This window comes from Typopeltis vanoorti, chromosome 15 (assembly GCF_054136105.1).
Source record: "Typopeltis vanoorti isolate ZY-2024b chromosome 15, IOZ_Tvanoo_1.0, whole genome shotgun sequence".
Lineage (NCBI taxonomy): Eukaryota > Metazoa > Arthropoda > Arachnida > Uropygi > Thelyphonidae > Typopeltis > Typopeltis vanoorti.
The window spans coordinates 65,018,556-65,040,152 of NC_143563.1; the positions used below are offsets into that span (position 1 = coordinate 65,018,556).

Below are 21,597 nucleotides of genomic sequence, written 5' to 3' on the forward strand. Positions count from 1 at the left end.
AGTACTTGCAGGATGATGTGAATAGGCTGGAATTGTGAGCATGTGAAAATATATGTCAGTAAATGTAAAGTCATGAACTTTGGAATGATCAGATATCCATTGTCATAGGAATGATTAGATATCCATTGTCATGTGAGATTATGCTAAAAGAAACTGATCAAACTAGTGTTAGTAGTATTAAGTTGAAGTTCAGAGGCCATGTAGCAAAGACTGTAAATACAACTCAAAAAAGAATTTTTTGAGTTGTATTTACAGTCTTTGCTGAAACGAAACAGTGCTGAAACGAACTTTGACATGTACAGACAATGATGTCATTTTGTCTCTACAAGGTCCTGATAAGCCCTCACTTAGACTATTGTGCGTGGTTCTGGTCTCCTGGTTTCAGTTGTGATTTTGATACAGTGAAGAGAGTGCAAAGGAGAGTGTTAAAAATGATATCAGGATATGGAATACCGATTATGAAGACAGACTGATAATTTGTAGACTGCAGACACTAGCAAACAGGAGAAAGAGGAATGACATGATCGAGACTTACAAACTTCTGAAAGGGTCATACAGGATTTCAGTTAATGGAATTTTTTATTTTATGGAGGGTTATTTTAAGAAGGGGGAAAGATCTAGATTTTTCTCTCATAGAGTAGTGTGTGATTAGAATGGACTGCCAATGGATGTTCTGCGTACAAGCAGTGTGAATGAATTCAAGAATAAATATGATAACTGGTGTGTGTAGTAGGTAGCCTCCCTTGATGACCCTGACTCCTTGGAGGTCTCTCTTAATAATAATAATAATAATTTCTTTGAGATACTGAGGGAAAAAACAATTAACGTGAACAAGACATGGCAATGGCTATGATATGGATATATTAAAAAAAAAAGGAACAGAAGGATTTATTCTAGCAGCCCAAGAACAGGTATTACAAACTAATGTAATCAAAGCAACAATTTTAAATCAGCAAATGCATATTATGCAGTCAGAAAGAACTGATCATAATGAAGCTGTAGAACATCTAATCAGTGCCTGCAGAAAGATAGCTCAAACTGATTATAAATACTGCCATGATCAAGTGGCTAAAATAATTCATTGGCATGTATGCAAAATATATGGCTTTCCTACTTCTGATAAATGCTGGCAGCATAAAACAGAGACAGTACTGGAAAATGAAACAGCAAATATATTTCTGGGACTTTAGAATACAAACTGATCGGCATTTGGAACACAATACACCTAACATCACAATAATCAAACATTGACAGGTTTGAATTATTGATATCACTATCCCCAGTGATAACAACATTAACAACAAATAACTGGAAAAAATTACTAAATATTGAGATCTGGCAATCGAAGTTGGCCAGCTGTGGCTTGAACACACCAAAGTCATCCCAACAGTTATCAGTGCAATTGGTGCAATTTCAAAAAAGCTATCCATAACAATTAAACATCAATGAAGTAACCCATTCAATCTAGAAAAAACAGCATTACTTGGAACAGTCCCTATTTTGCAACCCTGACAGACTATTCTTAGATTCTTGGGCAGAATCTGAATTGCTCTGCATCAATTAATGTGAACAAATAATATTATTATTTGTTCACGTTAATAACAATAATATTATTATTATTTGTTAAAGAAAGACTCATTCTTACATCATAAATTCAATAACAAGAAAAATTAAACTGAAAGAATCAAGCCATTTTCCTCATACTCTCATTATTGTCTTAAGCTCAATGGGTTCCAGTCATTTATGACTTGCAATATCTAATGCTGTATCAGAGTTCTTAACCCTACCTCTGAAGAAAACCAACAAGTTTTAAATAATGCATGCTAACATGTAGTTGGTTTATTACTAATACTTCCAACTAAAGGTTAATATGCACTATTTAAAACTTATCGGTTTTCTGGATTGGTAGTTGTTCTATTACTAATACTTCCAACTACTTGCTATCATGCACTATTTAAAACTTATCGATTTTCTTCAGAGGTAAGTGATTAAGAACTTTGATACTTACACAGCATTGGATATTGGCAAGTTATAAATGACTAGAACCCTTGAGCTTAAGACATTACGTGGAGTGTGCAAGCAGGTGGTGTAGGGCAGATTGGAAAACAATGTACATTTACCTGTACTTTATTTTCTCCAAACCAGGTCATCTTTTCTGTAAAGTCTAAAAACTTCAAAAAGCATGGCATAATTAGTTCTCAAACCTGATTTATGCCAAGTGAGTTGTTAAGAAATACCTGGTTGCTTATTGAAAGATATTAAAATAAAGTTTGAACAATCTTGGATGGTGCTGTTCCCTGCCTCAGGCTTGAAATGAATGTTGCTACTGTTTCCACCTATCAATACTGATCCTTATATGATTAGTACTTTCTTCTATCTCAGGAAAGTAATGACATGGTCGCTGATATCCTCTATCAATACACAGCTTGTCATCAGCAGCCATGATTCATGGTTTCATCTAGCGAGACTGGTTCCACAAGAGTCTGCACAATCTGCATTTACTATGGTAGCAACTATCTCAGGAAAATTACATGTGTAAGGTGTATTAAAGGAAGATTGCTAGCATTAGCTTCATATTATCTATAAATGCAACAAAGATATGAGGCCTCTAAATGCTTGGCTATCATCACTCTCAGATTTGGAAATCCTAACTTCTATTTAGGATTTCCAAATTGAGTTGTTGTTCTTAACAGCTCTCAGCTTCATATTATCTATAAATACAACAAAGATATAATGCCTGTAAATGCTTGGCTATCACTCTTAGATTTTGGTAAATATCTAAGAGCATAGGTTACCCCCCCCCTCGTATTTTAACTTAAGTGATTTTAAGCTATATTTCAATGGGAAAAATTGCTGTTCTCACCAGGTTCTCCCCAAGCAGAAAAAAAGCTAGATTATGATCTCATAAGGTTGACAATTGGTTGGAAGAGGCTATATAGCAATTGCATTACACCTGCCTAATGGTGGATTCATAGGTCATTAAATGTCACTGTGATAATGGGTTTAAGGTAAAAGAATATCAACAACTCACAATTTTAATAATAAAAAAAAAAACACTTACTAGCCTCCTAGGGAGTTTATCAGATGAGGGAGCAAACTTCATTGGACCTTTCACATGATCCCGCAATCTTCGAGGTGCATTAGGATCGACTTCCTCATCTTGCTCCTCCTCTTCTGTTTTATCGCATTCACTGCACTGCCTAATATACACACACATATATTAAGGTGGTTTAAATTAAATGAATGAATGGAGAAAAAAAAGATAACAACATTCAAATTAAATAGATTTTTATTAAGCAAATAACCAACATTTTGATAATCGAGAGAACATATTAAGTTTAAGGTGCAAAAAATGTTTTTATCAAATTAACTTCACATATTACAATTTTTTGTAATATGTAAAATACTAGAAGGATCTCATATATCCTATTACAAGATACTATGAAATGCATTAGTTACATTTTTAACAAAAAAAAAATTATATTTATTTAAATTATTATTATATATTATATACAGGTTGTTTCAAAAGGGGGGTATACAACTTTGAATGATAATAAACGATAAATAGCGATAGATGAACAATTTTTATTACCATGCAAATGTAGCATAATACTTGGAGTTTCAATGCAGACAGTTAAAGTTTGATATGACACCCTCCAGTAATTCTGAAGACGTCCCATCTGTAATTAATTTCCTGCCACATGCACAGCAGAGCATATCTGGCATAACTTCAGCAATGGTGGCAGTAATTCTGGAATGCAGCTCATCCAAACTGGCTGATAATGGTGGTACAAACACTCGATCTTTCGCAATGACCCACAAGAAAAAAATCTAATGGCATAAGGTCAAGGAAATGTGATGGCCATGCTTCAGGCACCCCTCTACCAACCCATCTGCCTGGAAAATGGGTGTCGAGGTATGACCATATGTCTGTCAGGTAATGAGGAGGTGCTCCATTTGGCTGGAAATGTAAGCATCGAAGCATCCGTCGTTGTCTAATTGTGGTATTAGGTACCCTAGTAGCATGTCCAGATGCACACCACCACCACTAACGGTAGACTCTGAAAAATAGAAGGGTCCATACACTTTCTTCTTGCTTATAGTGCAAAAAATGTTAGTCTTTGGGATGCTGTGAACATGTTCTATGATGCCGTGTGGATTTTTGCTTCCCCAAATTCTGCAGTCGTGAGTGTTTACTTGCCCACTTATGTAAAAAGCACATGTCACTGAAAACGATCGTGTCCAAAAAGTCCTCATTTTGTTCAATCCTACTGATTGTTTCCATATAGAAATCCTGGCATATCTTGTTATTGTCTTTCTTCAAATGTTGTATGAGGGTAAATTTGTAGGGTCTTAAATGTAGACACTGCTGTAAAAAACACCACACAGTCACACGTGGAACTGATGAGATGCCTGCCTGGTTGACTTTCCAGGGCTTCTCTGGTAACTTTCCTGAACTTCTACAACAGCATTGGCAGCACAAGTCCTTCGCATTGATCTTGGATGATGCACAGCACAGCCTATTTCCACAAAATTATTGTGCCACATGTAGATCATGTGCCTACTAGGAGGTTTCTTGCCATATTGTGTGCAGAAATTCCTCTGAATTTATATTGCAGACTTTGTTTTTTCAAACCAAAACACGCAACGTGCTTGCTCTGCACCATTGAAAGTTGCCATTTTTAAATGGTGTGATGTATCATACCATCTAGTATTGTCATTTGATAATAAAGTTAAATGACCAAAAATTGATATGTTTCACTAAATTATGATTCTCACTCAGTTTTTGTACGTCTTCCAAGTTATTCTCTGTTCTCCTGCAAAGTTGAATACACCATTTTGAAACATCCTGCATATTTATATGTTAATAAGTTAGGAGTTAGATGGATGAGTAATACTAATAAGCACAGGCTGCAGAAGAAGAAATGCTGTGGAGGGTATATAAAGAAAAACGCGACTAGCATGGCAAGAAAAGCAAAATCAGATTATGAGAAGAATCTAGAAGAGCAGGCCAAAGGAAATCCCAAAGAGTTCTTTTGTTATGTGGCAAGTAAGAGGAAGATTAACTTTAATGAGTGATGATGGTCACAAGGTGACAGAAGCAGATAAAATAGTCAAGTTACTGAGTGACCACTTTGAGGATATATTATCTTAGTGAGATTACTGCTTTAACATATGTGACAGATACCAATGTGGGAACAGAGGTGGATGATGGAAGTTTATTTTTCACTTAGTTAGAATATAATAAATTTAGTTTAATCTTTTATCCAAGTGTGAGCAAACAAAGTTTGCACCTGAAAATATCTTCAGGACTGTAGCAAGGTGGTGCAACTGTTAAATCTGGAATGAAAGGTTCAATTTCTTATTGAGCATTTCATTCAGGATTTAACTAGGATCTAAAAAACTCTATAAAAAGGAAATGCTTGTACATAGATGTAAGTGAAAACTTTAATGTATTAATATTTTATTAACGGAATTTTGTAAGTGATAAATTGTAAACTGTCTTATAAATAACACACCAACACACCAGAGTCTAAAAGGTCTTAGTGAAAGATTACTTTAGAAGGAGAAAGTTTAAGCCAAGTCCACTTTAGCCTAATTGGCTTTTGAACATAACCCCGGGGCATCGCAATACGAAGTTTGAGACACATTCTGCGGCACCCACGTGATGGGGAACATTTCGGGGAATGTGCAAAAGAGAGTTAGGTGTCGTGGGCAATCAGTGACGTAGATGGGACAGCAGATAAGAGGATATATAAGGATTTGGCAACAAAAATAGCTCTCTCTCTCTCTCAGTCCGTTCTTCATGGTGTCTCTCTCTCTCCCTCAGCTGTGGGTTCTGATGGAAGCAGTTCATGGCGACGACTAGAAGGATGGTCAACGACGGCTACAAAGTCGGGTAGTGATCCATTTCAAGCATAGCAGCAGCACAGCCATGCAGCCAGTGGAGACTGCAGCTTTATGCAGAGTCGTACGTGTCTATCCGTCGAAGCAGTGTCGTAGCGACACTGCTTCGACGGATAGGCACATCAAAGCAGTGTCGCTAAAGCTACAGGAACAGTTGTGGTTCGTGATCGTAATCACTAGTGGTGGGAAATCGGAGGAAATTACAGATAGCAGACCTAGGAAAAGGAGAAAATTTTTTGTAGAAAAGTTTCTACGAAAAAGTTTTGTAGAAACTTTTATTGTCTTTCATACTGAGAGCAGGACTAGAGCGAGTGAAAGTGCTAATCGTACATGTGATAGGACCTTTTATAACTGTCTGGACTATAGTGTTTTACTTTGTGGCTAAATGTCGTATTTTTAAAAACACTTCTAAAAATACAACATTTGGAAGTGTTACTAAATTATGCCCATGATAGAATTTTGGTATACTGTAGTCTAGTCTGGGGAATTCAAAAGTTGTTCACTTATATAACTGCGATAAGTTAATGAGAATTAGATTAATTGATCTGTTGAAAATATTTTAAGTGACTATTTAGTTATAATTAGATAGATTGTCTGAGAACTTTTGAGATTTTCTTTTATGAACATGTCATTATATGTCTAAAGCAAAGTTTTGATCTCTGTGTGCAATACCTTAGTGTAAAATAAATGTTTTGTTTTCTATACCTAAGAAACTTGCCTGATTTCTCATGCCAATGTACCGCTTGCTAAAATTAGAACTTGTGTAAATTAAAGCGCACGGGGGGGGGGGGGGGAGAGGAGATTTGGTTACGACTGCTGATTAAGGAGCAAACTAATAGGTGTATTAAATAATAGATTCTAATGCCGTGTGATTATCTGCATGTTAACTCTCTGACAGGAATATCTTTTTGTATAGGAATCAAGATGGCGCAGCTGTATTAACAAATAAATTTTTCTTGATTCCGAAAAGGAGCTAACTCCAGAACTGCAACAATAGAAGAATTTGGCTATCGCCCAGGGCATTCTCTTTGTCTACAAGAATAATACACATGATCCATCAGAAAGAACGGTATCTAATAAAATTCGGCTCTAAGACTAAGCACTATAAATTAGCGGCCAGAACAGGAACAGCAGAACAATTAATCCAAAGAATAAAGAACTATAGATAAGATTTATAAAGGACAATAAGGCACGACATATACACCAAGAAATAACACAACTGTTGGCAACTCAAAGCAAAGGGCCACTACCCAAACCGGTTTCGACCTTCATTGAGGTCTTGTCAGTGGGAGGGAGACACAGAGGTAGTGACACTAAGGCAGAAGCAATAGAGAGGTCATATTTACCTATATGCATTGCCAACTGGTGTCCCACCTTATTATTAAATTACTTACTCTGGATTTAGAGAAAGATGTTGGAAGTTTATTTTTCACTTGGTTAGACTATAATAAATTTAGTTTAATCCTTTATCCAAGTGTGAGCAAATAAAGTTTGCACCTGAAAATATCTTCAGGACTGTAGCAAGGTGGTGCAACTGTTGGCAACTCGGAGCAAAGGTGATCAAGCTCTCATCACTCCTTGTCTCAGTATCTCCCACCATGCAAAGCACATGTCCTTGCAGACATGTATAATGCTATGCATTGAGGGAAGGGCCACTACCTAGACCAGTTTCGACCTTTATTGAGGTCTCGTCAGTGGGAGGCAGACCCAGAAGTCTGTGTTTGCATCTATACATATAACAATGACTGTCTACCTTTCCTGGACACACTTATCACACATCTTCCAGAAGGTTCCTTATCATTTTCGGTTTATAGAAAATCCACACATGCAGGGAGATATTTATACAAACAATCACACTTCTCAACAATATGGTATCTTAAAAACACTAACCCACAGAGCTAGAGCGCAATTTGTTCCAATGACATTGCTCTCACTGCTGAACTTTCTCATCTGCATCATACCTTCCTGACCAATGGCTATAATCCCCACAGGATAGATAAAATACTAAATGCTCCTCAACCCCCCCCCCCCCACTATCTACCACAGAACACTACAACTATCACCATCCCATACATTAAAGGCACATCTGAAAAGATATCTGAGGTGCTTAACAAACACCAACTATGCACTGTATTTAAACCTTATGTGAAATTGACAACTCTCATCCATTCACCTAAGGCCAGATTTTCTCCTTTATCGCATCCAGGAGTCTATGAAGTGGACAGATGGAAGAACTGTGAATATCCACCTCGGTGAACACAAAAAATATACCCAGCACTTTCGCTATGGCAAGTTGGGTCTGGCAGACCTTGCTTTGGATACCCCCTGCACACAGGATCAATTGGAAAGAAACAAAAGTACTGCACAGAAGCTCTTACAAGTCAGAGAGGTTGTTCCTGGAATCAACAGAAGCCCTGAAACATACTCCAAACCTCAACAAGTATGGCTGTATAAATCTGCCAAAGATTTGGGAGACAGTCATCCTAAGACCAAATGCTGGATATAATACCAGCGAAATATTAGCGTTTAAGTTAATAAATAGTTATTTTCTTATCAATCTGTGTTCTCATCTATACCAATAAAATCCAATGAACATTTTGCTCTTAGAGAATACAGAGACAAATGAAAGAAAGCTAAACACTGTGTAAAACTCTAAGAGCACAAGCTGACTTATTTGCCAGGAACTTTTGATATACTTTCTTCTTTTCCTTCACTGCCTCTTTAACTTCCTGTGTCCACCATGGAGTTCTGATTTTTTTATCCTTGCAGATAACTTTACCATATGCCTCTCTGGCTGAATCAATGTTTCCTTCGGGGCTGAAGAAACTGAATCTCCAAGGTTTGGTTCCTGTTCTCTAACTCTTTCATTTTTTCTTGAATAATCTTCGTGTATTTTAGTCTACAGTTCACATCTGAGAGCTGCTCAACTTTTATTCGGTTTAAAACTTTGGAATTTAGACAACCAAATTGTATTCTTATTGGCTTAAACCACAAATAAAATGATGGCACAACACATTTATTATTATGTTATAATTAAGTTGTTTGATTATATAAAATGAGTATGGATTCGTTTATGTTATGCATATGGTTCAGTGTTAATCTGTAACACATCATCAGTCATACAGTGAGGACTGCACACTTTCATTAGTTATGTGTAAAATGGGGGACTTAAGTTTAAAAAAAAGGGATTGTTGCTACACATCTTATAAAGTAAAGCTGGCTCAATGGTGCTAAAGAAAAATAATTGGCTATAACTTTTTGAAAACCAAAAGATAATGTAACAAACTTATTTCTCGTTAACTAATGTATCTGGATTTTCTAAGAAACAAACATCTGATGTACCATACCAAAATTAGAATTTGCTTTAAGACCAGGCTCTCAATTTCAAGATCATAAGTACCAGCTTCGTTCATTATCATAACTTCTATTAACACAAGTTTTTATTGTCGATATCACAATTAGTAGGAAAAGGAGAAATGGTGATGATATATCATACACTGCTGACAAAACAATACAGCAGGAACCATACATAAACACAGGAAATAGTGGGAAACAAAGAAAATGACAGAGGAATAGCTAGATGAAAATAGTTCCTTCATTAATATAAAAATAACTTATATGATAATGAAGCTGCCCCCATATTCAACCTATATTCTAAAAATCATCATCATTGCCATCATCAATTTCTTGATATGTACCTTCATAGGGTTTATATTATTATTAATCTCCTATCAAGAGTATTCCTCAAATTATTCTATTATTTGTCAGCACTCTAATACTGTCATATTTAACACTTCAGTCTTCTAACGCACCTCTGACTGAGTCAATCCACCCCAGAATTGTGGGCTTCCTCAGGGGTATATTTTCCTGTCATCTTTTTTAATATGATTTTACCATCAATGCAATTTGTTCAGGTCCCAATTTTTCTCAAAATTGCTGGCTTTGTCCTACCTCAAGTATCATTATATATTCCTGTCTGCATTCAGACTGAAAATTTTCTACTGTTCTGTCACTGTTTATTTCACTTAAGTCTTTCAAAGTAATTACCCAAGACATCTAGAATATCTTCAGTTTTCATGTCACCATTATCGCCTTTGATTCTTTTTACAGTACCCTATTTTTCATTTCTAAGCTGTTTCAATAGCCTCCAGAACATTTTGTCACCTGTATGGTATTTATCTTCTATATTCTTATCAAAGTCTTCCCCTGATTAGAGAAAACAGATATTTTCACATCTGTGGTCTCTAATCTTTCATCAAGTGCATTATTTCTAACCCAACTCTCAGATCAATAACTTAAAACTGGTTTGAATACTGTCTTGTATACTGCTAGTTTAGAATTTTGGCTAATTTCTCTTATTCCATATAAATTTATTCAGCTTGCTGCCCACTATACCAGCTTTGCTTATTCTGTTGTTCTATTTCCAAATTTAATTTTCCATTTCACTCAAAACTGCATGCATATAGATGAAATATTTTACTTGTTCTATATAGGTTCTCCCATTGAGAATGCATCTGAAGTTTTCTATGTTTCTGCTTTTCATATCAAATTTGTTACAATTGCTATTCAATTTAGTTAGAGAATCCTGAAGACTTTCCCTGGATGTGTTTAGGAGTATACCATCATCTACATATAGTAAAGAGCTAAGTTTGATATCTCCAATTCTAATATCAGGTTTAATGCCACTTTCTTTCATAATGTGACCCATATAGATTATTATTATTATTATTATTATTACGTGACACCTCCAGGGAGTCCAAAGACTCATCAAGGGAGGGCACCTACTCTATAACTCTCCATCTCCACCACTCAAATCCACCAACTACAACAAACTGCAACTACCACCACCACCATCATCATCTAAATCAAAGTCATCTACTGTCCACCACGACCACCAATATTTTCACAGACAATCACAAACAATCATGCCCATGGCGGGATTCAAACCTGCAGATTTAGGCTGGAGAGCAGATATGCTAACCACACCGGCTAAGATGATGATGAATAAAAGCTGAGATGATGTGCATTCCATCTTATACCTCCATATTTAAGCTTCTTTTTCTTTATGTTTGTTGTTGAATGCTATTGCTACTGCTTCCTTTCCTTGATTGTTACTGCCCAAATATAACATCCTATAGTTAATTGTTTAGTAAGATCTCACCTGTTTTTGTCTTCTTTGTCTCAGTAATGTCAATGATGACCATGTGCTACTTTTCCAGTTCTTCCACAAGTTGGATTTCCTTTACATTTTTACTCCTTATGTTGATGGCTCCTATCTTCAGTTCTGACAATGAGTTTGTTCCAGTAGCTGACTTTTCATCATTCATCCTGGTTCCTTGACAAAACAGTGGGGGACCTTGTTTAACTTGGAAAGAACCACATAGAAGCTTTTTAATTCCTATAATCCTAGCTCCAATAACAAAGAAACTGTGCATCGAGTTCCAATCCCTTACATTTCCATTTGAGACCTATTTCCAGAATTCTTAAGAAATACAATTTAGTGGTTACTTTTTTCCTATCAATAAATTAACATCATGGTTTCCATCTTCTAAAGATAAAAAACATTCTCCTCTGGCTCTCTCTGGTATCTACCAAGTTTCTTGTGACTGTCATTGTTCTTACTTCAGACCAAAAAGCCAGTACAAAAGAGAATACACCAATGTTATATTAGCAATAGTAAATCTGAGAAATCTGGCTTGGCACAACGTGGAATAGATACAGACCACAATATCCTATGGTGTGAAACACATAGGATATTGTGGTCTGTATCTACTTCATTGATGTTGGTATAAATTTGATTATTCATTTAAAGAAAGTGCTGAAGGTTCACTTCACCATTCGAACTGAAATTGGAATGACTGCCTCTCTCTCTCTCTCTCTCTCTCTCTCTATTTACTTCATTGATGTTGGTATAAATTTGATTATTCATTTAAAGAAAGTGCTGAAGGTTCACTTCACCATTCGAACTGAAATTGGAATGACTGCCTCTCTCTCTCTCTCTATCTCAGATACGGGAAAGCCTTATTCAAATCACACATCACAATTTTTTTTTTTAAACTAATGAATAATTAATATCGCAACATTCCTTCAGTTATATCATTGCATTTTTTTATGTATACATCACATATCTTTTTCCCCTACTTGCCAATTTTTACATGGAACATTTTGAAAAATAAGCTCTTGACTCAGCCCCCTGCCTCAACATGCCCCTTTCAGAACAGAGATTACACAAAATCTATCACCATTCCATATATCTGGGGCACATCCAAAAAATTAACAAAAATTCTAAAGAAATACAACCTTATAATCACTTACAGACCACATAAAAAATTGGCCCCCTTTAACCACTCCACCAATGGCTAGCCACACTCCCTAGACCTGCCAGGTGTTTATCAGGTCCCTTGCAATTTCAAACTGCCTTACTATGGCCAAGGCAGGACAGCCGATATTGAAATTTGTGAACACATAGACTGAATCTGATTCCACCATTATGGCCACTCTGGACCTGTGATCATGCTTTGGACACCCACCACAGAATATACTGGAAAATGGCCACTACCACAACAAATACAAACATGGAAAACTATTCCTGGAATCTGCCTCAGAGAAATTTCTTTCTAAACCTCAATAAATTTGGGTGCATTTTGTTAAACAAGTTCAATATACTGTATATACCAGGCCTGCACAACATACGACCTGCAATGCTATTTATTTTGGTCCGTCTGCCTGATTGAATTATTTAATCATACAGGGGAATATGAAATTAGACGATAAATTTTTACTAAGACTCTGCATGTTTACTTTCATGCGATTAATGTCACAATCATGTTTCTTTCAACTCGACAATAAATTGCATTTGGAGTTATTCCCACTGTCGTATTTAATAACAAATTATTACAATCGCTTCGAGGTTTTGTTAGCGCTAGTGTTGCTGTGAGGAAATTCAAAGTTACATCTCCATGATAACGACTTGATGTCTACGAACGAGAATGAATTGTATTAAACAAAGTTGGCCATACCTTAACTGGTTTTGGCAGTGTAGTGGTTGGTTGTAGCTGGAGCAATACATTACATAACTGTTATAACCTGCATTATTGTGAGTTTTTCATCATTAGTTTTTTGTAATTAATATTGTCAATCTCGACACAATGAGCTTAAGTAAAAAGCGTAAAATAGATTCGGAGCATCGAGCATTTAACCCTGAGTGGACAAACAATTTTTTTTTTTACGTTGTTTAAGGACAAAATAGTGTGCATTGTTTGCTGGGAATCCATCGCTGTGCCGAAAGAATACAATCTGAGACGTAATTTTGAATCGAATCATCCTAACCTTGGCAAGTTGGATGCAAGTGAAAAGCAAATAAAAGCAGCAAAGTTATTGAAAGTCCTTAGTGGTGAGCAACAAGCCTTTAAAAAAGTGACATCTGCAAATGAAGTTGCCACAAAGGTAAGCTTAAAAATATCATAAGAAATAGTTTGTGCTGGCAAATCATTTACTAAGGGAGAGTCAATAAAAAAAGTGTCTGATGATTGCCGTTTCCGCGAATTGTGTCCTGATAAGACAAATAATTTTGAAAATATCAGTTTGTCCCATATGACTGTTCAGCGCAGGGTGGCTGATATTGCCGAGGATCTTAAAGATAACCTGCAAAAATCGGCTAGTGAATTTGTCTATTATTTGCTTGTATGGATGAAAGTACTGACGTGAAAGATACTGCACAGCTTTTAATATATGTAAGAGGCGTTAATAAGAATTTTGAGGTGACAGAGGAGCTTGCTGGTTTGTGTTCAATGAAAGGAAGAACAACCGAAAAACTATCCTTAAATTTCAAGAATTTAGTACAGTTTGCACTGATATGTGGAGAAAATGTTGGTGCTGTAACATTTATTGAACAGTATGCAGGTAAACCATTGACAAAATTACACTGCCAAATTCATCAGCAGGTGTTATTATGTTCAAAGGTTTTGCAGTTTGATCATGTGATTAAAGTAGTATTTGCTCTGGTCAACTATGTTTGAGCTCGGGGTTTGAAACACAGAATGTTTCAGGCGTTTCTAGAAGAAAATGATGTACGGGGATCTACCATACCACACTGATGTACGTTGATTGAGCCACGGTAAAGTTCTGTCACGCTTTGTCGCTCTAAAAAATGAACTAGTTGAATTTTTGGAATCTCAAGAAGATATGGAAAAATTCCCAGAAATAATGGAATCGAGATTTATTTTTCTTGTGTGACATTTTGGGTCACTTGAATGACCTTAGCTTACAGCTAAGGAAAAAATAAGTTTGTTTTTCAGTTAATGTCTCTTATAAAGGCATTCAAAATGAAATTAAGTTTGTTTGAAAATCAACTTGTTAAGGTGGATATGTCATATTTCTTAACTTGTCGAAAGAATATTCCATCAGAATATCATTCAATGGTGGGTGGGAAATATAAGAGGCACATATCTCTTCTAAGTGAGGAGTTTCAGAAAAGAATGCCACTGAGTAATGAAGACGAAGTCCACATAAAAGTGACTGAGGATCCATTTTCTGTCGAAGCAGGAAATTTACCTGTCAAACTCCAGATGGAAGTTATTAATCTCCAGTGTTCTGAAAACTATCGGGTCAAGCATAGGGAGAGTACTTTACAAGAGTTTTATTCTATTCTGGATCAGAATAAATTTAAAAGTTTGTTTGATACTACCTACCAAGTATTTTGTATGTTTGGGAGCACATATATTTGTGAACAAACATTTTCAGTCATGAACTTGAACAAAACCAAACAGCATTCATCTTTAAGTGATATCAATTTAGAAGCCATATTAAGAACGGCCACTTCAAATATGACACCAAACTTTGATAAAATAGTGGCAACAAAGAAATGCAATATGTCACATTGTGACATTCAGAATGTCACAATGTGACATTCAGCCACTGATATTTCACTGAGAATAAGTGTGATATTCTCAGCGAAATTATTAGTAAACTTTGTGTTTATGTTTAAGTGGTTTTTATTGAGAAATTTTGCAGCTATATATGTTTGTAAATAATTTTGATTATAATTTTAATTGTAACTCTCTAAAAAATTTAAATATGCATATTAATTAGTATTTACTGTAGACCTACTAACAAATTTACTTAAGTTTAGCTGCAGTGGACTGGTCTAAGATGCTAGGTCCGAAGTGATCTGGCCCTTGGTCAGGTGGTCCAAGTTGGGTTTTGTTAAATCTTGAATGAAAGGTTTATTATATTGTAAAATATTTCATTCAGATTTAACAGTTACAAAAATTCCCAGAGAAAATGCTTGTATATAGGTATAAGTGAAATGGTTGATAAGAAATAACGAAAGAGTCATTTAATTTGTAAATTCTCCTATGTGATATAATGCTAAGTGTTCTTGTAAAACCTTAAGAGTTGAAATTTTTGTGAAAATTATGTTAACATGAGAAAGTTAGATCTAAGTATACAACGAGATAATCGGCTTAAAGAAATGACCCCAGGCAGTCACGTAAGCAAGGTCCAAGTTGCGTGCGTGGAGAAAGCAACGAGGAGAGAACGGAACCGGGTGCAAGAAATTTAGGTGCCGGCCGGAAAAGAGTGACGCAAAACTTGGTGACGCCAACTCGGGGCTTTTCTTTTGTTTGGGATTCCTGTTCCAGCCATTCCAAGAGAAGGTGCGTGAGAGCGGTTGAAAAGAACGATGTCCAGTGGCAGCCATTCGGCCAGATAGCGATCCAGTGCAGGTAATCATCGGTACAGCGGAAAAGCCAGTGCAAACCGATGAACATGCAAAACCATGTGGACCGAACCCAGCAGAGCAGCTTCGCCCACATCGGAAAAGGTGATTCGTGATCGTAATCACTAGTTTGTTCTACTTGAAGACAGCCAACTGTAAGAGAGGGTAACAGGCAGTGTGAATTTTTTCGGTAGAGAGAAAAAGCAAGAGAGATCCTGATGCTCGGTAATGTAGAAACTTTTCAATTCCTTTGTATGCAAGAAACAGTTAGTATGCAATAATGTGTGGATATGCCCAGTGACTGGACTTACAAAAATGAAACTTTAGTATCTAAATAACTAGTAGATTGTCTTAGCTCTGAGTAAGAATTCACGTACAGTGTGGTATTGAATTGCTAAAGTATGTTATAGCCTGATAGTTCTTGAATCTAAAATAAGATAAATGCTTGTACAGGAATGTTAGTTGAATAGGATGAAGATAGAAGTTTAACTAGTTGTAGAAATTGTCTCACATTGTTTAAGACTAGGAGTATTAAGGTTATGTCTGGTTAAACAATTTGAATTTGTAGGAGAGATTCAGTTTTGTTAAGTGATCTTGATATTTGTATATCGTATTAGAGTAATGAATAAAACTTTCTTCTTCTTACCTAACAAATTGCCTGATCTGTAAACTCAATGCACCACTCATAAAAATAGAACCAGTGCGAGTTAAAATTTGGGGATAGCTATGACTGAAGTAAGAGTAAAAATATACAAGTTTTTGTAATTGGGAATTTTAATTGTTTGATCATCGAATAGTGTCATTCTGAGTGTTAACTCTCTGACAAGGAGGATTCTCTTGTCTAAGAATTTGGATGGCGCAGCTTTAGCAAACACATTTTTTCAAATTCTGACATGAAGTTAATTCCAAATTTGTATCAAAGAAAATTGGCTCTATCCAGGGGGGGGGGGGGCAATTTCTTTGTCTGCCAAGTTTTGTACATGCAAGCAATTTAAGTAGTGGTCATAGAACAAAAGGGGTGAAAGCAAGCACGAGAAATTATATCAAGTAATAGATTGGATATTCAATAAAAAAAAATAAATAAATAACATAAAATTAGAAAGGAAGGAAAAAACAGTTTGACCCTCAAAGACAATCAAGTTGTCCAGGTCTGGTATATACTATGGCCAGGTTGTTAACAATGTTGTATGAGGCATATCATATTATTTGATGTTCAGTAAAAAAACAGAGATGTACATTTGGTAAGATGTATTATATTCAATATTTATAATTGCTGTTCTAGTTATCTTTACAATTTTATTAAACACTAATTTGATATGAAATTAATAATGATTTATTAGATTACTGTAATGAATTTTAAATTACTCACCATCCCTGAGACTTTGTCTTTTTTGGCATGCGTGTTAGGGGAGGATCTAAGCAAGCAAGATGGTAATGTAACTGGCAACTGTCGCACTTGGCTAACTGATGTTGATCGTGGGATTTATGACATATTCCACATCTATTATAAAATATATATTATATATATATATATATACAAATTTATCAAAACATTAAAAGGGAATATTCTTCTAACAATTTACTCTCAATCTGTATTACAGTGCAAAATTCAAAATTAAAAACTTTTCTTTAAATGCTAATTAAATGCAATTTATTTAAGCCAAATTTTCATTACAGAATTTTTCATGTCTTCTAATAACGTAAAAATAAAAAGATTGGAATGGAATTAGTAGGATTTTCTGAATATGCCAAGAACATTATCAGCAGAGCCTTATACCCAATTGCATTTCACTGAAAAGGAAATTTAGTTCAAGAAAAATCTAGATTATTCTATTATTAGATTTTGTATTAGACATGTATTAGATTTTGTTATTTGGAACAGTTTCCTCCTGCACAAGAAAAAATGTTTGTCTACCATAACATATGTAGAATACAGAATAGAAATTGCAAAAGCATTGCTGCATGCACACAAAGTGTGCATGTGCCTTCTTCAGCAAGCAGAAAAACAGGAAATCCTGCCAGACATCTGAGGTTGAACACTGCTAACTCCAACCATTTTCCCGAAAATCTACCACCAACGGCTAATAAAAAAAAACCTGCATGCAAATGTTATGTATGTAATAAAAAAATATCAGAAAGGAAACAAAAATCTGCTGTCCTGAGTGTAAAACTGCTTTGTGTGTTTACCCTTGCTTCAAGGTGTTCCACACTGTTCAAGAATTTTAAATTCTGAACAGTATGAAATAAAAAATGTTTGTTTTCAAAACAGTCCTTTTGGACTACAAATATTGATAGAGGGATACCTGAATGAACTGTTTCCTTTTCATCTTGAAGGCGAATTTTTAAGTTATTTTTATGACAAAGAATGATATTTTCGAAGGAATAAAATATAAGAGGAACCTATATTAAAGTATTTCACCAAAACAATAAAAAATAATGAAATAAAATCTACCCTATATATATATAAAATGATAAGCCTTTTTATGTCATGTTTTTCAAAACGTTTTGAAACTCAGGGGCTACCCTGAGTGTCGAGTCATCAGAATTCAGGGGTGGAACCCCCTTTCGAGTTATCACAATTGAAGGAGAACTGGCCTACCAGACTGGAACACGGGGGGTTGGGCATAGCCCCCCTAGTTAATAAATGAAATATATAAATAATAACGGGAACATTTTCACCTTGCCAACACTCAACATTGATGTGATATGGGTTCCAAATTTCTTGTTTCGGAGATATATATATATATATATATATTACAAAGTTTTGTAATAAAAATTTCTGCTACAATGAAGTTTGACATAATCAACAATATTATTACTACCTTATTTCTGTTTCTCGTGTGGGAGAAAAACGGTAAAATGTCACTCTTATAATTATATGAGATGTTATAATGGCAAAAATAGTAAGAAAAAAGTCATTTGCACTTTCTCTTCAAAACATAAAGAAAGAACATTGTAAATTCAGCCAGTGGAAAAGAAAATACTACATATTTTTCTTCTGTTATCTGATTTTTTTTTCTTGTAGTACAAAGAAGAAATCACTGCATATAACATGGAGTCTGCATGAGGGAAAAAATCTGGAAATTGGTTACATTATAACGAGTAGAGAAATCATGTCAGAAAAATTATTCACGTAAGATTCTAATCTCAGCAGACATAACATTTTCTTCTAGATTACATATCTAAAGTAACTGATATCTTTGCTACTATATTACACTAAAATGAATGGGTATGTTCCCCAAGTGATTTACGTTTGTACCAGCTGTCTTGCAAACGATTTATGAAATAAATTATCTGAAATATCCACAGACTGATTAGGTCTATACCCCCCCCCCTCCCAAAAAAAAAGAAGATTATGAAACGCATATGCACCTTTTCTTTGAAAATAATTCAAATCCTCTTTTTCAAGATAATTGTATGATTTAATTTCTAATTTTTGATAATAAAAGTGAAACTGATCATTATAAATTAAGCAATTATTTTGCCACAAATAATGTATAAGCATGTAAACGAAATGTCAGTATTTCTGTTAGGATATCGGTAATCAACAATCAAAAAGGAAACAAGACATTCTTGACATATTCTGCACTACAGCCTGAGGCATTTTAGTGTTCTCCCCTTTCTTCCCAATAGCACTGAGAATAATAAGCCTTCAACTTTTCCTCCAGCTAAGAGGATATTACCAAGTATTTACAAGACGTAGATTATTTCAGAAATAGCTTCCAGCAGCAGAAGTAATATTTAGATTTTTTTAAAGAAAAACAAACAAAAAAATAATACTACTGAACTTTCTTTTGTGTGGTATGCATATAAACAATTTTGCATGGTGAAAATATAGCATATTATTTCTAAAATTTCACATAATTTCAGCAGGCAGTAGAACAGCTGGTTTTAGATTGCAAATAAACAGAACAGAATTAGAAGCTTCACGGTACAATCTGATTGCCGTATATCTTTTGTCAAAATGGTAAAATGAAGTAATTGATTTTGAATGATGTCTAGAAAAGCTTTCAAACTTGTATAGAAATTTAGAGTAGTTATGCAATGCAATTCAGTTCCATTCAGAGAGGATAAGGTGGGGGGGGGAAGCATTAGAAAATCTTCAAAATGAGCAAAAATTTTGAATCATTCCGTATATGATATTTTTCACATATTTTCAACATATCTACGAAGATATGCATTAGATATTATTGTAATATGCATATTACAAATAAATAAATAAATAAATAAAAGACGAAGGCGAAGAATCACTGCTAAAATATCATTGGATATAAATTTTTGATACCAAAAAGACACAATCGGACACCGAGTAATGCAATTTAGCATTTTAACATTTTTTTTTTATTTTGTCTTTATGAATAACAAAAAATCGTTTCTAAAACTGAAATGTCATGATCCATATAATGCTATTTGGTTAGAAACGAAAGCAAAAGGACATATTTATTTCAATAAATATTATTTAAAAATATAAATATTTGACATAATATTTTCAAAGCAAACATTTGAAAATTCTGAAATTCGAAAAAAAATTATTCAATTATTATACGTAAAGTGAAAGAACAATCAGTGCAACTCTTCCAGTGCACTGATATGTAGAATAAAATACACCAAATTTACTATCACTAAATAGATTCATTGCAAAAGCTGATCAATGGTCATTTCAGGATTGTTTTTTTTCACATATGTGAAATTCGTTTCAATTTTTGGGAAGAGACACAATAAATCATTTTAGAGGCAAGAAAGGTCAAATATCTTAGGACAGTAAATGACATTCTAAGCAACACAATAGACGTAAAGACAGGGGGGACACAAAGATCACTCAGCAACAGTTAATCCACTAATGGCTATAGAATAGCCGTAACGAGATTAACGGCAGAGGAAGGTAATGGCATGAAAAAAGGTAGAATGCCGATGAAGTTTTGATCCATGAAAAAAGCTAGGGAGAGCTGACTATATCATCCACACCAGCCGGTTGGGAAGTTAAAGGTATCTCTTCCCATTGCCATTCTTGCTTACATCTTCCATCACTGCTAATAACACTTCCTATATATTTAAATGTCTTTACTTGATTCAATTTTTCCCCATTTATTCTGATATCCATATTTGCCTCTTTCCTTGCTATTTTCATCACCTTTGTTTTTCTGATGCTAATTTTCATTCCATAATTGATACAGGATTCCAGTAATCTATTCAACAGATGTTGTAGTCCTGTTTCAGTGTTTGATAGTAATGCCTTGTCATCTGCATATCTTATTGCATATATCTGTCTACCTCCAATCTTTATTCCTTCTTACGAATTCTCCACTGCTTCTTTTAGCATTGCTTCAGAATACACGTTGAACAAAATTGGTGACAGAGAACAGCCTTGTCTTACTCCTCGTCCAATGATACCTGGTTCTGTTGTACCATATATGTCTCTCACCATGGCAGTTTGTTCCATATATAGTTAGATAATTAGCCTTCTGTCTTTCCAATCTATACCAATCTTTTCCATTACTTCTGCCATCTTATCCCATTTTACACAGTCAAAAGAGCTTTCTCAAAATCTATATAACAGATGCTTTATTCACTTCTAGATTTCACTTACTATTCTTAACAATCCAATCGCATCTCTTTTTCCCCTACCCTTCCTGAAACCAAACTGATCTTCTCCAAGAAATTCTTCCACTTTAGATGCAATTCTTCATGTTAAGATTCTCATAAGTATTTTTGTTGTATGGGAAATGAGGCTTATTGTTCTAAAATCCTTGCAGTTCACTGCATTACTTTTCTGTGGTATAGGTATAAATATTAAGGTCATAAAATCTTTTGGTAGTTCTCCTTTGTTATAAATTAAATTTATTATTTTGGTTATTTCTTCAGTTCCTTTCTTCTGAAGTTGTTTCAGGAATTCTGCAGGTATTTCATCTATTCCTTCTGCCTTTCCACATTTTAGTTCTTTAATGGCCATTTCTACTTCTGTCTTCAAAATC

General features: G+C 34.9%; 1 protein-coding gene across 7 annotated transcripts in view; it reads right to left on the bottom strand.

The window, feature by feature from the left end:
* Positions 1 to 21,597, bottom strand: part of LOC150098829 (PHD finger protein 14) — a 570,499-nt gene that overhangs the window by 155,148 nt on the left and 393,754 nt on the right. For all 7 annotated transcript variants that reach the window (XR_016549471.1, XM_090404762.1, XM_090404761.1 and 4 more), the window contains 2 exons: positions 16,995 to 17,126; positions 3,062 to 3,200 (listed from right to left, as the gene is read on the bottom strand). Coding sequence is in view for 6 of the 7 variants with exons in the window: in XM_090404762.1 (XP_090260888.1) it covers positions 3,062 to 3,200; positions 16,995 to 17,126 (271 nt within the window). In the remaining variant the exon portion in view is untranslated. The remainder of the gene's footprint in view (positions 1 to 3,061; positions 3,201 to 16,994; positions 17,127 to 21,597) is intronic.